General features: G+C 42.7%; 3 protein-coding genes across 9 annotated transcripts in view; 1 reads left to right on the forward strand and 2 right to left on the reverse strand.

The window, feature by feature from the left end:
* Nucleotides 1–2,929: 2,929 nt before the first annotated feature.
* The window catches only part of CMC4 (C-X9-C motif containing 4), an 88,814-nt gene continuing 73,129 nt past the window's right edge, over nt 2,930–18,614 (reverse strand). The window contains exons 1-3 of one of the 5 annotated variants that reach the window (XM_006194638.2): nt 12,003–12,404; nt 5,442–5,509; nt 2,930–3,306 (exon numbers count right to left, since the gene is read on the reverse strand). In XM_006194638.2, the coding sequence (XP_006194700.1) occupies nt 3,158–3,306; nt 5,442–5,499 (207 nt within the window). In that variant the 5' untranslated portion in view covers nt 5,500–5,509; nt 12,003–12,404 and the 3' untranslated portion in view covers nt 2,930–3,157. Of the gene's footprint in view, nt 3,307–5,441; nt 5,510–6,349; nt 6,790–7,038; nt 7,164–12,002; nt 12,405–18,614 lie in introns of those variants that run through there. The other 4 variants (XM_014567693.2, XM_032475592.1, XM_014567692.2 and 1 more) reach the window with 4 other exon arrangements.
* On the reverse strand, nt 6,267–12,139 carry MTCP1 (mature T cell proliferation 1). Its single transcript, XM_014567691.2, has 5 exons — nt 12,003–12,139; nt 7,328–7,479; nt 7,039–7,209; nt 6,906–6,957; nt 6,267–6,814 (listed from the first exon to the last, which is right to left on the reverse strand). The coding sequence occupies exons 2-4, from the start codon at nt 7,430–7,432 to the stop codon at nt 6,910–6,912; spliced, it is 324 nt and encodes a 107-aa protein (XP_014423177.1). The 5' UTR covers nt 7,433–7,479; nt 12,003–12,139; the 3' UTR covers nt 6,267–6,814; nt 6,906–6,909.
* Nucleotides 12,605–18,614, forward strand: part of BRCC3 (BRCA1/BRCA2-containing complex subunit 3) — a 52,962-nt gene continuing 46,952 nt past the window's right edge. For 2 of the 3 annotated variants that reach the window (XM_032475589.1, XM_032475591.1), the window contains exons 1-3: nt 12,605–12,851; nt 13,514–13,530; nt 14,262–14,316. In XM_032475589.1, the coding sequence (XP_032331480.1) occupies nt 12,729–12,851; nt 13,514–13,530; nt 14,262–14,316 (195 nt within the window). In that variant the 5' untranslated portion in view covers nt 12,605–12,728. The remainder of the gene's footprint in view (nt 12,852–13,513; nt 13,531–14,261; nt 14,317–18,614) is intronic. The other variant, XM_032475590.1, reaches the window with a different exon arrangement.

The raw sequence follows: 18,614 nt of genomic DNA on the forward strand, positions 1-18,614 counted from the left end.
TTTCCCTGTGCTATACAGTGTAATCTTGTTTATCTATTCTACAATTTTGAAATCCCAGCCTGTCCCTTCCCACCCTCTGCCCCCTTGGCAACCACAAGTTTGTATTCTATGCCTATGAGTCTGTTTCTGTTTTGTATTTATGTTTTTTTTTTTTTTTTTTAGATTCCACATATGAGCAATTTCATATGGTATTTTTCTTTCTCTTTCTGGCTTACTTCACTTAGAATGACATTCTCCAGGGACATCCATGTTGCTGCAAATGGCATTATGTTGTCATTTTTATGGCTGAGTAGCATTCCATTATATAAATGCACCACTTCTTTATCCAGTCATCTGTTAATGGACATTTAGGCTATCTCCATGTCTTGGCTATTATAAATAGTGCTGCTATGAACATTGGGGTGCAGCTGTCATCCTGAAGTAGGGTTCCTTCTGGATATATGCCCAGGAGCAGGATTCCTGGGTCACATGGTAAGTCTATTCCTAGTCTTTTGAGGAATCTCCATACTGTTTTCCAGAGTGGCTGCACCAAACTGCATTCCCACCAGCAGTGTAGGAGGGTTCCCTTTTCTCCACAGCCTCTCCAGCCTTTGTCATTTGTGGACTTTTGAATGACGGCCATTCTGACTGGTGTGAGGTGATACCTCATTGTACTTTTGATTTGCATTTCTCTGATAATTAGTGATCTTGAGCTCAGTTGACAACTTTAAATGTAACTTAGATTTGTATATGATGTAAAATTAGTTATAAAATGTTTCATTAAATTGCTTTACTAGTAACACAAGAGTTTATTTAAATGACTTCATGAGAATGTAGCACTTTTACCCTAGTTTGTGGACCAAACATCTCTAAGGCAACATTTGTCCAAGTCTCTCTGGAGAACATTCACCCACCCTGAGAGATGCTATCTGCAAAACCAGTTTTTCCCACATTACAGCAATTCCTAGAAACAATGTGGGGAATGCTGCTTTAAAGAACACTTGTCTCAAACAGCCTTTGAACATCAGGGACTATTTTAGTTCATTCACTGCAATGTAGACTTTTTCTGTCATGGAGTGAATGTTTGTGGTTCCTCAGAATTCATGTTGAAATCCTAACCCCCAAGGTGATGATGGTATTTGGAGGTGATTAAGTCAGGAGCATAAGGCCCTCGTGAGTGGGATTCCTGTCTTTAGAAAACAGACCCCAGAGAGCTCCCTTGTCCCTTCCTCCATGTGAGGACACAGCGAGAAGGCAGCCATCTATGTACCAGGAAGAAGGCCCTCACCAGACACTGAATCTGCCCGCACGCACCTTGATCTTAGACTTCGTGCTTCCAGAACTGTGAGAAGTAAGTACCTGTTGTGGAAGCCCCTCGTCTGTGGTACTTTGTTACAGCAGCCTGAATGGACTAAGATGAGGACCTATCAGAATCTGTTTCTTTTTTTTCTTTTTGCAGAGGGTGGGGGTGGGAGTGGAGTGATGGTGGTTCTGGCACCTGTTTGAGAAAAGCAAATGGCCTGTTTAGTCCTGCCCCCACCTGTTCCTTCTCTTAACATCATCAGGAGCCACTGTAACAGGTCCTGATTATAAGGATATGAAGTGTAGACTAAACCACCTAAGAATTCTAGTTCTGTCGCTGCCTGACTTCCAGTGAAGTTTTTTTCTTCCAGTTCTCATGATAAATTAAGGCTGTTAAACATTACAAGAATCATTTCTATGCCTTTCCTACCAGTCATTGAACAAATATGAAGTGCCTTCTGGCTAGCACTTCGGTGGGGATGCACCTGGAAGGGCACTTGGCTCTGAATTATTGGACACTGACTGGGTGACCTACGCATTTAATTCAGTTATAACGCTACCTGGAGTTAGCATCAGATCCCACAGGTTGATGGCTTAGTCTGCTCCCACGAGACTGCTCCCACATTTTCAGACACCTACTGCAAATCTGGGTTGTTACCTGAGGTTCCCACTGACTCCCTCCTTGGGTTTGGCTGATTTACTAGAGCAGCTCACAGAACTTAGAAACATTCACTTAAACACTTACCAGTTTATTATAAAGGACATTCTAAAGGATACAGATGAACAACAGCCAGATGAGGTACAGAGAGTAAGCTGTTCCTCTGGAACAGGGGTGTGTCCCCCTCTCAGCACATGGATGCATTCTAGTGCCCCAACCCAGAAGCTCTCTGAACCCCATCGCTTTGGGTTTTATGGATGCTTCATTACAGCATTAAAATAAAAAATTGAGACCAGTCTTGAAGATTCCCTGAGCAGACAAAGCCAGTTTAGGCTTAATTTAGCTTATTTTGCAAGACTAACCTGGGTCATTTCTTCCTTATGCCTTTGGAAATCATAAGCAAAACAAAAACTGTTTCCCAAGGCTGTTAGGAGGTAACCTGTAACCAGTTCCCTACCTTCTAAGACAATTCTAATATAACCAATCACTTGGAAGAATAAACAGCCACTGCCTCCGTGCTATATACGCTGCTGTATACCAGCATAGCCCTGGGCCTGGGCCTGTTTTGGAGTGCTCCTGGTGTGCACACTCTTTTTGGTGTGGGCACAATAAACATTCACTAATTATTTCTTCCATGATTCATTGGTTTTCTCTTACTGTGATTTTTGACGACAGTCATGGCTGATGAAATCATTGGCGACAAAACTCAGTCTTCTCCAGCCCCTGCCCCCCTTCCTCCTTGAGGTCAGGGTTGGGGTGGGGGCGGGAACTGAAAGTTCCAACCGTCAAAATCCCACAGTTGGTTCCCCTGGCAACCAGCCCCCATCCAAAGGTACCTGGGCGCTTTCCAGTCATCTCATTAAGGTGACAAAAGATACCTTTATTGCACTTATCACTTAGGACATTCCAAGGGTTTCAGGAGCTCTGCCAGGAACGAGACAAAGACCAAATACATATTTTAAGTCAAAATACCACAAGTACCAAACCAAATTTTTTCACTTAAAAGGTTTATTTTAGCAGCTCAGTTTTATTACATTCTACATAGTTGTTTAATATATTTGTATTTGTTCTGCATAGATGACATATTCGTTAACTTTTATAGTTGACGTTTTCATTTGATATTTATTTGCTGCTACCTGACCTGAAGAAAGAGTCAGGAGGACAAATAAAACCCGCATGGTGGAAGTGCGGAGCAGCGTCTGACTTCTCAGCAGAACTTTACTTGGATGTGGACTTCAGCATCAGCTTTTCTTCCTCTTCCTTCTCAAATCCTGAGCAGACGGGAGATCTTCCCTTGGGATACCGAGCACAACACTTACGCAGTTCTTGGATGACAGCCTGGCACTTGGATTCCATGTAGTTGTTGGCTGCAAAACAGACAGGCAGACCCTAGTCACCATCTCACAGGACTTGGGCACCAGGAGGTCTAGATCTACAGACCTGGGAGAAACAGCATGTCCCCAAGACCAGTGAATTGTTTCTCATTTAGAGACCTGTCAACAGGCTAATGAGGAAGAAAAGTATGATTTACAAAGTGGTTGAAAGGTATTTTTACATATAATTTCCTTTTCTTTAAAGATGAGTACTTATGTGCCTTTTTCTAGGGCAGTGGTTTTTTTTTTTAAGTTGAAGTGTTGTTGATTTACAATGCTGTGTTAATTTCAGGTGCACAAGCATACTGATTCATTTATATATAGTATCTTTTTCAGATTCTTTTCCATTATGGTTTATTTTAAGATATTCAATCTAGTTCCCTGTGCCATACAGTAGAAACTTGTTATTTATTTTATATGTAGTATTGTGTATTGGGCAGTGGCTTTATTCTTTTTTTTAATTGAACTATAGTTGACTTGTGTTGACTTCTGGTGTACAGCATAGTGATTCAGTTATACATATATATAAGCAGTGGTTTTTAACCTCCCCTCTTTTTTTTACAGCTGAGCTAAGAATGGTTTTTGTAAAAGATTGTAAACACACCACCCCCAAAAGACTTCCTGTCCTCCAAAGCCTTAAAGTAATTGCTGTTTGGTCTTTTACATAAAATATTTGCAGATTCCTGCTATACACAGACCCTGGGTCAAGAAGCACTTGGCCTAAAGGTTTTATATCAGCTGCAGTTGATCTGAGTCCCCTGGTACTAAAGTAGGGGGCATGCATGTTAGCCCAGGATAGGAAAGAATTCTGACTAGAAAGAGAGTATGTTTGGGTGTGTAAGTCCAGATTTAGGGTTCAAACTGTCACTGTGCCCCTTACTAGTTGTGTGATCTTGGACAAGTTACATGACTTCTGTGTTGCTTTCCCTATCTATAAAATGGGTCATAGCAGTACCTACCTTATGGATGAAAGGATTAAATGACTTAATATTGTTTGAAGCCCTTAAAACTGTGCTTGTCACCTCGGGAGTACTCTTAGTCCATCCAGCCCTCAATCCTTCCACACTAGCAAGGGGGTGGAACCAGCTCTAACTTGATTCTTGTTTCTAATTCAAATCAGGTAAGAATCAGAATCAGGTAAGAATTTCCTTGGGAGAAGAAATTGTGAAAAACCTTTTTCCTTTTTCTTAAATTTGGAGGAAGGGAAGAAAAGGATGAATAAAATGGCATTATTATTATACATGAACACTTTAAAAGATTTTAGAAAATATTGCTTACATCATAAAAAGTCCAAGAATGAAAGTGAAAAGTCAAAGGAAATATACAAACAGAGGTTTTCTTGGTGGTGAGTCTTTGGGTGAATTCTGGACATTTTTCCCACCCATCTTTCTATATTTTCATGGGCATCCATCTCTATTACTTTAATAATTGGAAAATTATTTAAAAAGTCAGTTTTCAAATTCAGATAGCCTTGCAGCTTTTTCTAGTTGCTCTGATAGTAATAACTCACAGGTTTAAAAAAGTAAAATCTTCTAGCATTTGGTCAAACTTAACAACAAATGGACAAATCACATCAAGTGTGCTTTAGCTGAAATTTGCTTTTGCCTTTAAGAGTTAGTTGCTGACTTTGGGAGCGTGAATTCCAATTGTATTTTCACCCTCTAACCTGATTGCTTTTAAAAAGTGGGTTGTCAGCCACAGTGAAGTATAACCAACCCATTTAAAATGAGTCTTTTTTTTTTTTTTTAAAAAAAAGGACTTTGCTCAGCTTAGTAATTCTCGACTCTGGCTGTGTATTAAAATCACCTGGTTAGCTTTTTTTGACTGATTCCTGCCCAGACCCCATCCCTAGAGAGTCTGATTTAATTGTTCTAGGCAAGTTTTTAAAGCTCTCCAGGTGATTTTAAATGTACAACCAAGATTGCAAACCCCAATCTTAGATCATATCACTTCTTATTTTCTGCATCTCTAATGATATAGTTAGGAAAATCTTCAGGGTGAGTTAATTGCAGAAATACTACATTCTGAGAGGACTTAATATAGTTTGCTGACAAAAAGAACAATTGGTCTCTTGTAGTTAGTTCACAAAGTGGAAAAATATTTTTTAAAAAAAGCATTTAACGTACTACCTTGTAAACATTTCTGTATTTCACAGGCTTGTTTCTGGCATGGATCCTTCTGCAGCATATCCAGAAAACTAAAATGAGAAAAATAATTTTTACTTTGTCTTCTGTACATAAAGACTTCAAAGCCCCCTCTAGATGGAATTTTCTTCTGAGACAAGCAGTCTGTTCATACAATTGCTGCAAAACAATTACACTAAAAAATACTCTTCCCATTCATAGGATAAATCAACTGTATTTTATAATATTCCATTTGACTTGGAAGATATAAATAGCTTTACATGGGGAAAAAACCCTTGAATTCAAGTCATCTTGATCATTGTAAACCACCCTTGAGCCTTTTTCCTTATTACTCATGTGTAAAATGGGGAGCATACCTACCTGAAAGCATTGATGGAAAGATTAAATGTGATAAAGTATATAAAGTGCATAGAACACTGCCTGGAAGGCAGTAAGGACTCAAGACATGCTAGCTATTATCCTCAAGACTTTTAGAAAGCAAAACCTTACTGTTAATGTATATAAACTGCTAAGATTATTTTACTTCAGGAAATTCTTGTAGTAATTAGGTAGTAAATGCTTTTCTAGGAATCAGCAATACTTGGTGTTATTATTCCTGAGAAAGGCGCTAGTTAGGCAGCTAAAATGTTTTCTGGAGCTCTTACAGAAACCAACTTATTTAAAATATTTGTAACCAGAGAATGAATTTCAACGTGCCCACGATTTTGACCAGCAACGTCTAATAATTTGAAGATATTTCAGAAAGGAAAAAGGCCCAGGAGCCTTTGGAGCTAACTTCATTACTGCAAATAACCTTTTTTTTTTTTTTTTTCAGAGCCCCCTAAGTTCTCAGTAGATCCAAGTTAGGTCAGTACTGGGATGGGAAACACTGGAGCAAAACCTAGGATATTTACAGGATGGGAGAAGGAAAGGCAGGTGAATTGCTGCAGGGCAAATAAGCGACAAATAGATGTTGATGCTGCTAGGAGCTGCTCTCTTCTCTCTAAATCAGTACCAAGTCCTTGGTGATCAGGGCATCTGTTCTGCAGCAGGTGCTGACTTTTGTGGGATTCATCAGATCCCAGTTCCAGCTGATGATGTCCATTAAAGGTTCTATGGCAATTTCCAAAGGAGTCAATTTCAAGGTACGTATCCTAACTAAGTACTTTTGTTGACTTGCTTTCTGCCTGCATAACCCTTCCTCTGCAGTTCCACTTGCTGTGTTCTTCATGACCCTTCCTAAACTTCTGTGTTCTTGAGCAGTTTTTCAACCCACTCCCTCCCCCCAGGCCCACAGGTGGGTGCACTGTGGTAGTGGATGAAGTGATTGCCATGTACTGAACAGAACAGAGGAGCATATCTTCCTAGCATCCCAGCACCTGGAAAAAAAATAGATCATTAAAATCACCACAGCCGAATAGTGTGAAAAAGAAGGGAGGGTGGGGACAGGGGAGAGACAGAAACACTTACCAGATTAATCATCAGGCAAAAGCTTAAGCAACAGCTCCTGCACTCCCCTGACCTGTCAGAAAAAGAAAAGTTTATAGAGTACTCTGTTATAAGAGTCCCAATGCAATGGAAAGTTATTAAGCAACATGTGTACCATTAAATGATGCTGGATCTGCCACAAGCGAGAGTTGTTATCCATGTAGCGCTCCTCGGGGTAGAGTTGCCACATGAGAGGTAGCTGGGAGGTAAGAAGGTGACTTGGCCTGGCTGCGTCACCTAAAGGAACCTGAACTTGCTGAACTCGTGCCCTTAGGAAACTCGTCTCCTAATGGAAAGAAATGATCAAGAATAAAACCAAAGACTTCAGGATATTGAGACTGGTTAGAAACCAAGTTTCTTGAAAGCAAAATCAATAAAGAAATAAACAAAATGTAAACAGTTACCTCTTCCACGACGGCCACCCACGTGCGCTGGTATTCGTCGCGGTAGATACCCTCTTGGTGAACCCAGAGGTGATCGGGTGGAGCCCCCACATCCTCTCCTGCCATTCTGGGCTTTGGATTCCAATTCTAGCCCTGCTTTTCTCCACCTAAGCCTGCAGCACCCGCGCACAGGACACAGGTGTGACTTTTTGTGTTTCAATGAACTCACCAAGGAGCAAGGTGACCTGGAACTAGCAACCACCAACTAGAACCAAACCTCGTATATGTCTACTGGCACAGCCTAAATAGAACTGAGGATATCTGAAGCTTCCTGCAAGACACTGAAGTGACACTCAGGCAGAGCCTCGGGTAATGCTGGTGACTGTGAAGCACTCAAGAATTCTCTTAGGTGAGGAGGACTGTGGAAATGGAGGACTAGCACTACAGGAGTGGGGCACTGGTCTTAGTCTTTACATTCACGAAGCAGCATCTGAAAATGCAGCCGGCAACGGAATACGCACAGGAGTGTGCTGAAGGGCACGCTTATTTGGGCAGGAAAGCAGTGTCACAGACACATGCATGCCACATTCCCCAGGTAAAAGCCCCTTCCAAGCAGTTTCCATTTTAAGAGGTAAGACTGTGATGGTCAAATCACGTAATCATGTGCATGGCTTTCTAAACTGAAAAGAAAAGCTCATTTTAAGGGCAAATGACCTATTTATCAGTTTACTTAGAAAGGTTACTTACAGCGGCTGGGCATTTCCAGAAAGGGGTTTTCATTTTAGGGAAAGTATTTAAGGTAGCATCATGGAATTTCTCAGTTGCAAGAGACATCTGGGGCTCATGACAGTTCAGAGCTGAGTGAGATCAAATGATAGTTATCCCTCTGGGTCCTGGACTGTGTCATTGTAATACTGCTTCAGGATGTCACAGGAGCTCATTTTTCCATAGAGGTGTCGGTTTAAATTCTGTTTTCCTAAGTCAGAAGGCCAGAAAAGCCCCTGCACCCTTTGACAGGTGTAAAGGAAGCACACCTTCTGGGCAAACTCTTCCCATAATGCAGCCTCGGCTCTAACCCCGTAAGAACCCCCTGCCCAGTCCTGGATCTCATTTCAGGGCCTCACAATAACTTGACCTGCATTTTACAGGAATGAATCGTCTGGACCCAGCTCACAGCATCAAGGCATGGTTTCACTAGATTTCTGTGCTTCAGAGAGCCCAGATACAGCACTGGGGGACCTGCTCCACAAAACCAAGGCCTTCCATTCACATTAGGTGGCCATCAGGTAGAAGAGGAACTGCCATACAGCTGAGGAGGTTGTTAAACTCTCAAAGTGAGATTGTTAAGAGCAAACAAGATGCCAGAACATAGCATGGTGCCAGAAAGAACTAATGGAGGTAAACCAAGCCCTCTTTTCAGGAACAACAATCTGACTACTTTGTTGTTTTTCCTTAACATTGTTTCTCTCAGTGGCCACACAACCTCTCCTGATCCTGCAGACTCAAAACTTATGAGGAGTTACTGTGGACTTCTTCCTCTTCAGTTGCTACATCCCATCTCTCACCAATTCCAGCCAGCACCACTGCCACTGTATTTAAGACAAACTTTCCCCCAATACCAGTTCATTTTAGCTCCATATCCTGGCTCCCCAGGCCCCTGTGCTTATCTCAGAACTATGACAATAGAGTGCAGGTGCCTGCCTTCTCTATGAAAACAACTTGCCTTTTATGACTACTGTAGCGTTTGTCTCAACTAAAATTCATATTTTGACCTCTAATTGTAAAGTGCCTTGCATTTTGCTCTGCTTATTTCACAAGTCCTGTCCCCACCCCACCCCCAAATACAGTATTAGAAGCCCGTCAATAAAAGGACTAATACAGTACTAGTCAAACAGGGTTCCTGTGAGTGGATGGGTGTGTATGGTGAGTAGAGAGGGTAGACGGACAAAGGCCACATAGACACGGGTAGAGATCAATTCTCTAGGTGTATTGGATAGCGATATATTATTTTTTCAAAGCCATTTTTTTTCCCATTTAGCAGATACAATTGTTCTGCCTCTCCTCCCTAAGGCTTCAGAGAGGGTACAAACAAAAACCTAGTAAATACCAATGTCAAAATAAAATATATTAAAGTCTGGATTTTGAGTACAACAACAACAACAAAGTGTGCCACACCCTCCCTCCTTTAAAGTAGAAATCAAGTGTTAGGGTCTAAGGACCATTTCAACATCACAGATAGGTTCCAGCCACAACTAAAACACTGACATTTAAATTTGTTTTGAATGAAAAGCAAATTTTTACTGGTTACACTGACATTAAAAGGAAATAATTCCAGTGCAATAGCGGGCAAACACATTGGAGATGATGGTCTGAATTAGTGTGAATCACAACCAAGAGGCCTGTGAGTCACTACAAAATATTCTTAGAAGAAAGGTGGCATGATGTGCTGCTGTGACCCAGAGGACAACATGCTGGGCAGGAGCAAACCTCTGCACACAACCCCAGACTTGTATGCCACCACCTGGAGGTGGCAGGAAGGCCTAGCGAAAGGTGACTGAAGTGATCAAGGGCCTGAGAAGCTGCCAGATGAGCATGAATCAGAGAACAGCCAAGGGATTAAGAGCAAAGCCACCAAATCACAGGTTGTATGAATGGAACACAATTTCCCTAAATGGGACTCTTGGAACACTTGTCCTAACTTTTTCCTTGGTCAAAATAAGTTTGGGAATCTTGTTATGCAGTAAAGAAACTTTATTTTAACGCTTCCCAAATTTATTTGACTAGAGAACATTTTTCTGCATATGATACTTGTTCACAAAATTCAGGACCCCTTGGACTAAGATAACGTCTTAAAACCTCAAGATAAACTTAGATACAAGGTGCAGTACAATACACAAAACATAGACCTGTTCCACTCAACTCAAGGGATACTACCAGCTGCATATTCAAATAGATTTAAAAAAAGTTTTTATGTAGCTTTATTACCCATGAATGCACTAAAAGAGATTGTTCCCACCTTGATGCCACCGGCCAGGGACCACACTGGTGGAGATACACTGTATCTTAGTGAGGCATTTTGTAAACTATGTTTTAAATAGATGATAGACAACACAGATGGGCCTCCCTAGGTAGATTAAGTAAAACCGTAATTTTTCCTTTACAGAATGAATTATTTTGTGTCTTAAAAAAGTATAATTTGGTTTAATTTCCAGGTGTTTGAACAGTTTTTAAACATTAATCAGTTGAATACACTTATTTTATTTGAAGTCAATTAATAAACTCATCTAATTACAATGAGTGAAGTTACCAAGAACGCAAGCCCTGAAGTCAGCCCAGCCTGTGTATGAATGCTGACTTTGCCACTTACTAGTTCTGTGACCTCGGACAAGTTAACCTCTGTACACCTCAGTTTTCTAACATGTAAAATGAGAATTAAAGAACATACTGATCATAATTGTCAATACTTTCTTAGCACTTCCTATATGATTTATATATATTGACCCTTTTAATCTTCACACAATCACCCGATTAGATAGATGCTATTATAACCCCCACTTAAAGATGAGAAAGTAAGGCACAGAGAAGTTAGGTAACTTGCATGAGGTAACACAGCTAGGAAGTTGCAGAGGGTAATTCCAATTGGGGCAGTTTACACATACAAGATATATAAATGCTTAGTAGAGTGTCTAGCACATAATAAGCTTGCCATAAATGTTAATAGGGCTTTTTCTTGTACTCCAATGAAACGTTTAGAGCTGTAAAATGTGGCCATGAGCAATATAAAAGTTTGAAAATATCAGTCTGGAATATGAAACTGACTAACACCAACCACAGACAAAGGTGTTTTTCTTCTCGAAGGTGACTAAAAATGCTTATAAATGCAAAATATACCATCACAAAACATAATAATAAGAGCACCATCAGGGCTGGGCACACTAGCCACGCACAGCAATTGAAAATAATAGATGATGTAAAACTAAAACTGAAGCTTAAGAGAAAAGTTAGATGGGTCCAATGTAATTACACACTTGCAATTTTGCCCACGGTTCATCGTTATCAAAATTAATCATGGAAGGATGTACAATGTGGTTCTTAAGCATTAGGTCAAAATGAAGGTTGCTGGCATGTGTAATATTAGAGATAGGGCCCACATCCAGTGGAACTATTTATGGGGAGCCTTGGGTTGGAACTGACTTGGGAGAAAAGAGCAAAGCATCAACACCTCTTCAGGTAGCACCGTGGGCACGTTCCCTTTCCAGTACTGGCTTCAAAACCACACAGGGCATACAAAAGCAGATTCAACACAGCCATAAACTGATGGGCTGTGGATGCAGCCCATATATTTTCCTTCGATTTAGAATCATTCCTGAAATCCACGTGTACTTCCTAACCTTGGGAGTTGGAAGATCTGTACTTTCACCTATTGCACGTTTGTTATACGTCCAAAGAAAATTACTTTTACACGTAATTTCACCATGTCTGATATCATCGAGACAGGGACGGTCAGGGAAACTTGTATTGTGCATCTCTGCTGCGATACATCCGACCTTGAATAAAAACTGAAGTTCCCCATTCCCCTTCCCTGTCTCCAACAAATCGATACCTAAAAGCCTTTACAGAAAGTAGCAGCAGGCAAGCTTAAGAGTGATACTTTTCAGATACAGTATAGCACTGTTTCTGCCAAGAGGTTACTCACATGAATATAATGTTTCTTGGGCTAATTAATCCGCCTCGAGAGCAGCGAGGCTAAAACTTCAGGTCACCCACCCCGGGCCACTCAAGCCGGGATCGGGACGTGAGCCCGGGGCGAGCCGAGGGGCATTCGGGCCGAGGTCACCCGAAGCGAAGTGGTACGGCACGGGCCGGCAACCGGAAGTGGTCCAAGGAAAGAGAGTTGTACAAAATTCTGGGGCCCTAACTTGGAAACAAAACAAAATAAAACAAAACCTGAACTTCGGACCGAATCTCAAAGGAGCGGCCCCTCGGTAAAGAGGCCGGCGCGCGCGGCGATGCCGCCTCAGAGGGAGGTCCCCGGAGCGTGTAGGCCGCGCAGGGCTCTTCTCAGCGGGCGGGCAAAATGGGCGCCGACGCTCGGGAGGCGCCAGCCCGGCCGCCCGGGCGCTGCTTACAGACCACGTCCGCCTGCGGCCCGAGAGCACCGCCTCCTCGCCGCCCCCTGCGCCCGGCCTGACGTCCCGACCGCGGCCGGCCACCGCCCTCCGCCCCGACGGCCACGCCTGCCCCAACCGGCGCGGGCGTTTCCCAGGTGCCGCTGGGCCGGCCCCGCCCCCGCGGCCGAGCTCCGCCCCCGCGTGCCCGCCTCTCGCCTCCAAGCCCCGCCCCCGCGGAACCCGCGCGCCGGAGCACCCGGTTGGCCAGGCCCGAGTGGGCCCGAAGCGGACGTGAGCACAGTCGGACCAAGATGGCGGTGCAGGTGGTGCAGGCGGTGCAGGCGGTTCATCTCGAGTCGGATGCTTTCCTTGTCTGTCTCAACCACGCTCTGAGCACAGAGAAGGAGGAGGTGATGGGGCTGTGTATAGGGGAGGTGAGTAAGCCACTCAGCCTGGCCGGAACCCTGCCGAGCAGTCCCCCCGCGTCCCCAGGTCGGGTGCTGGCTGTGCCCAGGGCTGCGGAGGCCACAGCACCCCTGGCTTAGCTCCTTGGACATATCTTCTGAATGGTACTATGTTTGGGGCCCCGTTTCCTCTGGTCGTCTAACGCTTCCGCAAGCCCCCAGCGATCCGCATAAGCCTCAGGGAGTAGGGGGAGGCTTGCTTTTTCACTTGAAGTCTGTGGCTTTTCTTTAGTTCTGGAGTTGTCACCCCATTGACCAAAACCGCAAGTCAGACCAGACAGACATTATAGTATAACGAGGACATCAATTTATTACGAAGTAGCTGACCACGATTAGGGCCCCTAGCCTCGCGTCCATCCACTCTCCCCTCTAGGAAGCGTTTTGAGGGTACCAAATAACCGAAGACACGCATGGGGTTCAAAGACGCGAAAGTCTGCTCCGTTAAATGTTGCACAGGGGCAAAAGAGGATAAGTAAATAGAGCTGACTTGTTGACAGTCCGAAGTAGGATTTCTCCAGGCTTTCAATGCCGGTGTACAGGAATGCATGACCTAATTTTCATATAATCTGCATCCATGTACATCTGATATGCTTAATGTGATCAATAATGTTTTCTGCTCTTTCCCACTCTAGTTGAATGATGACACAAGGTAAGATTATATTTGTTTATTCCTATCTTTTCATCTCTATGCCATTGTTAACTTCAGTTATCACAAGTTTGGCAATATTTTGTAAGGGTTGCATTTAAAGTTAACGTTGTAACTCTGGAGCGCCCTCAATACTACATTTTGATTTCCGCCTCAACCCTGAAGGTTGGTGTCCACCTTACTTTCTAGTAGGACGATTTTCAGTTGAAATATGTATGACCCTATCTGAAATAAATGGTGAGGGGAACCAAGATCATAAGTGAACCTGTGAAAGCTCTTTGTGACAGATAATGTGCATATTAAGAGACACCCCCCCCCTCATTCATTTCTCCATCCAAACTGTCAGTGGCTTTCTGCCTCCTCCGGGTGGGCTCTACAGTGATCTCAGAGATCCCTGCTGTCTTGAATGCCTGAGGTGGTGAAAGCTTTGGGTTAACTTTATTTAAACTTCAAAACTTAGCATGGTGTCTACTGGTCAAACCCACCTCCTTAATACCCAGAATCGTAGGAGTTGTTTTGTCCATGAAAACCATGCACTCAGCCACTTATGCGTGGGTCTAATACTGCATCTAACAGGTGTATGAGCACAGCTCTAGCCTCAGTTTACTTTCCCTCCTCTTCCTTTGTCTCTGCTAAGGTTTCACTGCAAAACCTGCTAGTCCTGTTACTTTGCTGTAATACCTTTGTATATTCCAAACCTCAGTTGCCTTTTTTTTCTAATTTATCCCCAAAAGGAGTGACCCCAAATTTACATATACTGGAACTGAAATGCGCACAGTTGCTGAAAAGGTACGTGTGCTATAATTTTGCATGATGAAAACTTGCACTTGGGGAGTGCAGTTCTTAGCCCACCTTGACTTTTCTCCTGCCTGTACTCCCACCCCACCTTTTCTGGCATGTTCTAGCTTCCCCATTGTATCGCAGACCTATGGCTTTTTTTAATATGATAAAAATAAATTATGTCCTCTTCTGCCAAGCAGACAGTGGAGCTGATAAAAGCTATCTGGCAACAACTCCATCCACTTACTACCTTTAGATACAAACTTCTCCGTGTTAACCACTTTGCCTCCCTTCTTCCCATATCAAGGAAAGAAGTCCACTTCCTCTCCAGAGGAAGCTCCTCTGCAGCTTCTTCAGGGACCTTGCACATCCAATCTCTTGTCTCTCTTCTGAGTCTTCAACCTCTTCCTGTTACCCAGCTCTTTTCCCTTAGGATTCAGCTGTGCTTCCCTCATTTGCAGAAGGGAAAGAACAATAACTTCTTAATGCTGTATCTTCTTGTACTTAACTAGTCTTATATCCTTCCTGTAAGAGCCAGGCCTCTTAAAAGAATCAGATACAATCACTACTTCTTTACCTTCTCCAGTGAAACCCGCCAGGTCTGGTTTCTAGTTCCACCTCTCCAGCTACATCCACACTGCTCCAGCAGTGGATTATTCCTTGGTGTTTATATTACTACATCTTTGTCCTTACAACTCTGAAGTCTCATGGGATTTTTGTATGTTTTCTTTTTGCGGTGTCTGCCTTTTCCTCCCTTCTCCCTCCCATCCTTTATGGGCTCTTCCTTCTCTTCCATGGCTTTAAAGTTGGTCTTCTCAAAGTTTCTGTCTTGGCCTCCTCTTCCCAGAATGTCTTCCTAGACAACATTACCTTCCCTATGGCTTTACCTGCAGCAGATGTTGAGGTTAGACAGATCTGTCTTCAAATAATTTCTTTGATACTTATCGTGTGACTTTGGACATGCTACTTAACATCAGTGAGCTTTGCTGTCTTTATCTGTAAAACAAGGATAATGACAGCCACAAACTTCACAGAATTTTGGGGAGAGTTGGATTTGGGTAAGGTATGTAAGACATTCATCAGTAGAATGGGTATAACAACAGTACCAACCTCACTGGGTGATTGGGAGAGTTCATTAAGTTAATACAGGAAAAGCACTTTTCCAATGCCTGACTGATAGCAGGTTGCCAATAAATGCTGACCATTCTGGCTTGTTGTGGTTAATGCTCTATACATGCCGCTTAGTATAAATTATCTCAAGCTCCAGAACTTCATACACAACTGCCCTCTGGATATCCAAGGGTAGCTAGACACAGGCATCCTAAACTAAGATGTTCAAAGCTAACCTTTCCTCTTCTTCAAACCTGCTCCTCCAACATTCTTCCTGCCATAGTAGTCCCCTTACCACCTGGCAGCAACTTGGAATCCCCTAGTAATCTCTACAAACTCCTGGTCCTGACTCAGTTGGTCCTGGGTGAGACCTGTGTGGCAGGAGTTTGAAAAGCTCCCCAAGGGACTCCAATGTGCAGCCAAGTTGGGAACCACTGCCTGCCATTCAGAACCATTAATGTGGATTGCTTTCTTGTCTGTTCCCAACACTTCTTCCCAACTACTGCTGCCTTATTTGAGGTCCTCATCACTTCCTTTCTCAACCACTGCATTAGCCTCTACACTAGCCTCCTTGCCATGAGTCCCTCTCACCTCTAGTCTTCTGACTGCTTAGGATGTGACCTTTTGAGAACATAAGTCTCATGTAACTCTGCTTAAAATTCAAAGGGTTTCCTATTACCTTCAGGATGAAGTCTCATTACTGAAGCACTCAGGGCCTTTCATGATCTCCTTTCTGTTTATCTCTGTACATTTGTCTGCGTGGATCCAGGTTCTAACCATGGTAAATTATGTTGGCTTCCAGATTACACTGTGCTGTTTCACTGCTTGTATCTGCTGGGTATTATACCTGGACTGCTTCCCCCTCCTTCTACGGTTGGCTAACTCCTTATCCTTTGCAGTTCAACCCAGGTGCCACCTGCCTCCTTAAGGAACCTGCCGTGACCCATAGGCTATCTCCTTGAGCATATCTACTTCAGTGCATGTATGTTCACTTGTCTCTCTTCTTGGATGTGACTGCTGTATCTTGTTATACTTAGGCCCTCATGTAGTGCTTCGCATGTAGTACATACTTGATAATACATATTTTATGAATTAACATACATCCCCTGTGATAGGAAGTTCGTGTTACCTGCCCGCGATCCCTGGAGAGCCAGGCCAGGGCATGCAGACTTTCTGTAAGGGGCCAGACGGTCGATATTTTTAGCCTTGTGGGCCATCTAGTGTCTGTGGCAGTTCCTCAGCTTTGCCAGTGTAGCAAATGAATGAATGTGGCCAGGTCTGGCCTGAGGGAAGTGGGGCAGGCCATAGTCTGCTGACCTTTGATCTGTACCAGGACAGAGGAGCAAAAGGAACTGAGTTTTAGTACCTTAATTCCAAGACTGGAAAAGTGTAGGGACCCATCTACCCAGGCTGGAGTACCTTATTTCTTGTGTGACTATGACCATAACAGTCTGTTCCCCAAACACTTCAGTTCTTTGTGACCTTTATTTATGCTTGTATTTTTTAAAAATCTATTTCTGGGCCAGCCTCACCATCCTATCCTGAACTTCTTTTCCTCATTCCTCTTAGGCAGTGAAACCTCTCTGACTAGAGAGAGAGAGAGCATTCAGCCTGGGCATCAACTCCTGATAAACACATTGCCAATCTTAATGATGTAACTTTATTTTTCAAAATATTCATCATTTTCATATTTATAGTATTTCATCAAATATATCTTATTATTCCCCTCAATCCTCCATTAATTAGTTATAACATTCTTTTATTTTCCTTTTAGTCATTATCCTACATATTACAATATGCATTCTTGATTTGTTAGTCTAATATGAATGACTGTTTTAACATTTCCTGAATAATACCAGAGCTTTACATCCTCCTACCTTTTAGATTATTGTTGTCATGCATTTCAATTCTAGTTTAAGCCCCACATGACATTGTTATTACTGTTTTGTATTTGCTCACATATTTTACCCTTGACAGTGTTCCTCATCCCTTCCTTTCTCTCTGTAGCATTTCTGTGCTGCTAATGAATTCTCTTGATTTTTTGCACCTGAAAATGTCTTCATTTTGCCTTCATTTATGAAGGGTATGTTCTTTGAATATAGACGTCTCGGTTGGCAGATCTTTTCTGACATGTCACCCCATTCTCGTTATGCTTTCATTGTTTCTGGTCAAAGATCAGCTCTTTGTCTCCTGCTCTAAAGGAGCTTATGTTCTAGTAGAGGAGGAGGTTAAGTCAACAAATAGAACAGAACATGTCATAAGCTCTAGCAGATACATGTGTATTCTAAGGAAAGTTGTATGAGAGGGGAGAATGTTTTATTCTTTATAGGATGAGCAAGGAATTTAAAGGCTAGAAGGAGAACCACGTTCAAGCTTAGTAGCCACATGTGCCTCCTGGCTGCTGGGTTGCACAGTGTAGATCTATAACTTCCTTCAAACCCTCCTCTCAGATTTCACCCTTGTGCCTGCAATATCTGGCAATGCCATCCCCATTTTTTCTCCTGAAACTCTTGAACCGTGTCATTGTTCTGGTTTTGACTCCTCTGTCTTCCTTCCCGGCTTCTCTTACTGTACCGCATCCTACCTGTGAGTCCCTCCTTGACTCACCCTGGACCTCAGCTCCCTCTCCCCACACTACTCCTTGCCTTTATTTACAGCTTCTCATCTCAGTTCAGCTCATCTGAAAACACACTCATCTCCCTTCCTTCTTGATCCTTTCTACACCTAGTCCTGTGTTCTACTGAATTTCATCCTTGAAACTTTAGAGTCATGCTGGACAATTTCCTGTCCTCTATCACCCATGGTCCATAAGCTACCAAATCTTGTGAATTCTTCCTTCTTAATGAATCTCAAATCTGTTTCTTCCATCTCTGACATACACTTTTTTTTACATTTTTTTTATTGAGTAATAGTCATTTTACAATGTTGTGTCGAATTCCAGTGTAGAGCACAATTTTTCAGTTAAATATCAACATACATATATTCATTGTCACATTTTTTTCTCCATGAGCTACCATAAGATCCTGTATATATGTCCCTGTGCTATACAGTATAATCTTGTTTATCTATTCTACATTTTGAAATGCCAGTCTGTCCCTTCCCACCCCCCGCCCCCTTGGCAACCACAAGTTTGTGTTCTATGTCTATGAGTGTTTCTGTTTTGTATTTATGCTTTGTTTTGTATTTATGTTTTGTTT

Source organism: Camelus ferus, chromosome X (assembly GCF_009834535.1).
Source record: "Camelus ferus isolate YT-003-E chromosome X, BCGSAC_Cfer_1.0, whole genome shotgun sequence".
NCBI classification, from domain to species: domain Eukaryota; kingdom Metazoa; phylum Chordata; class Mammalia; order Artiodactyla; family Camelidae; genus Camelus; species Camelus ferus.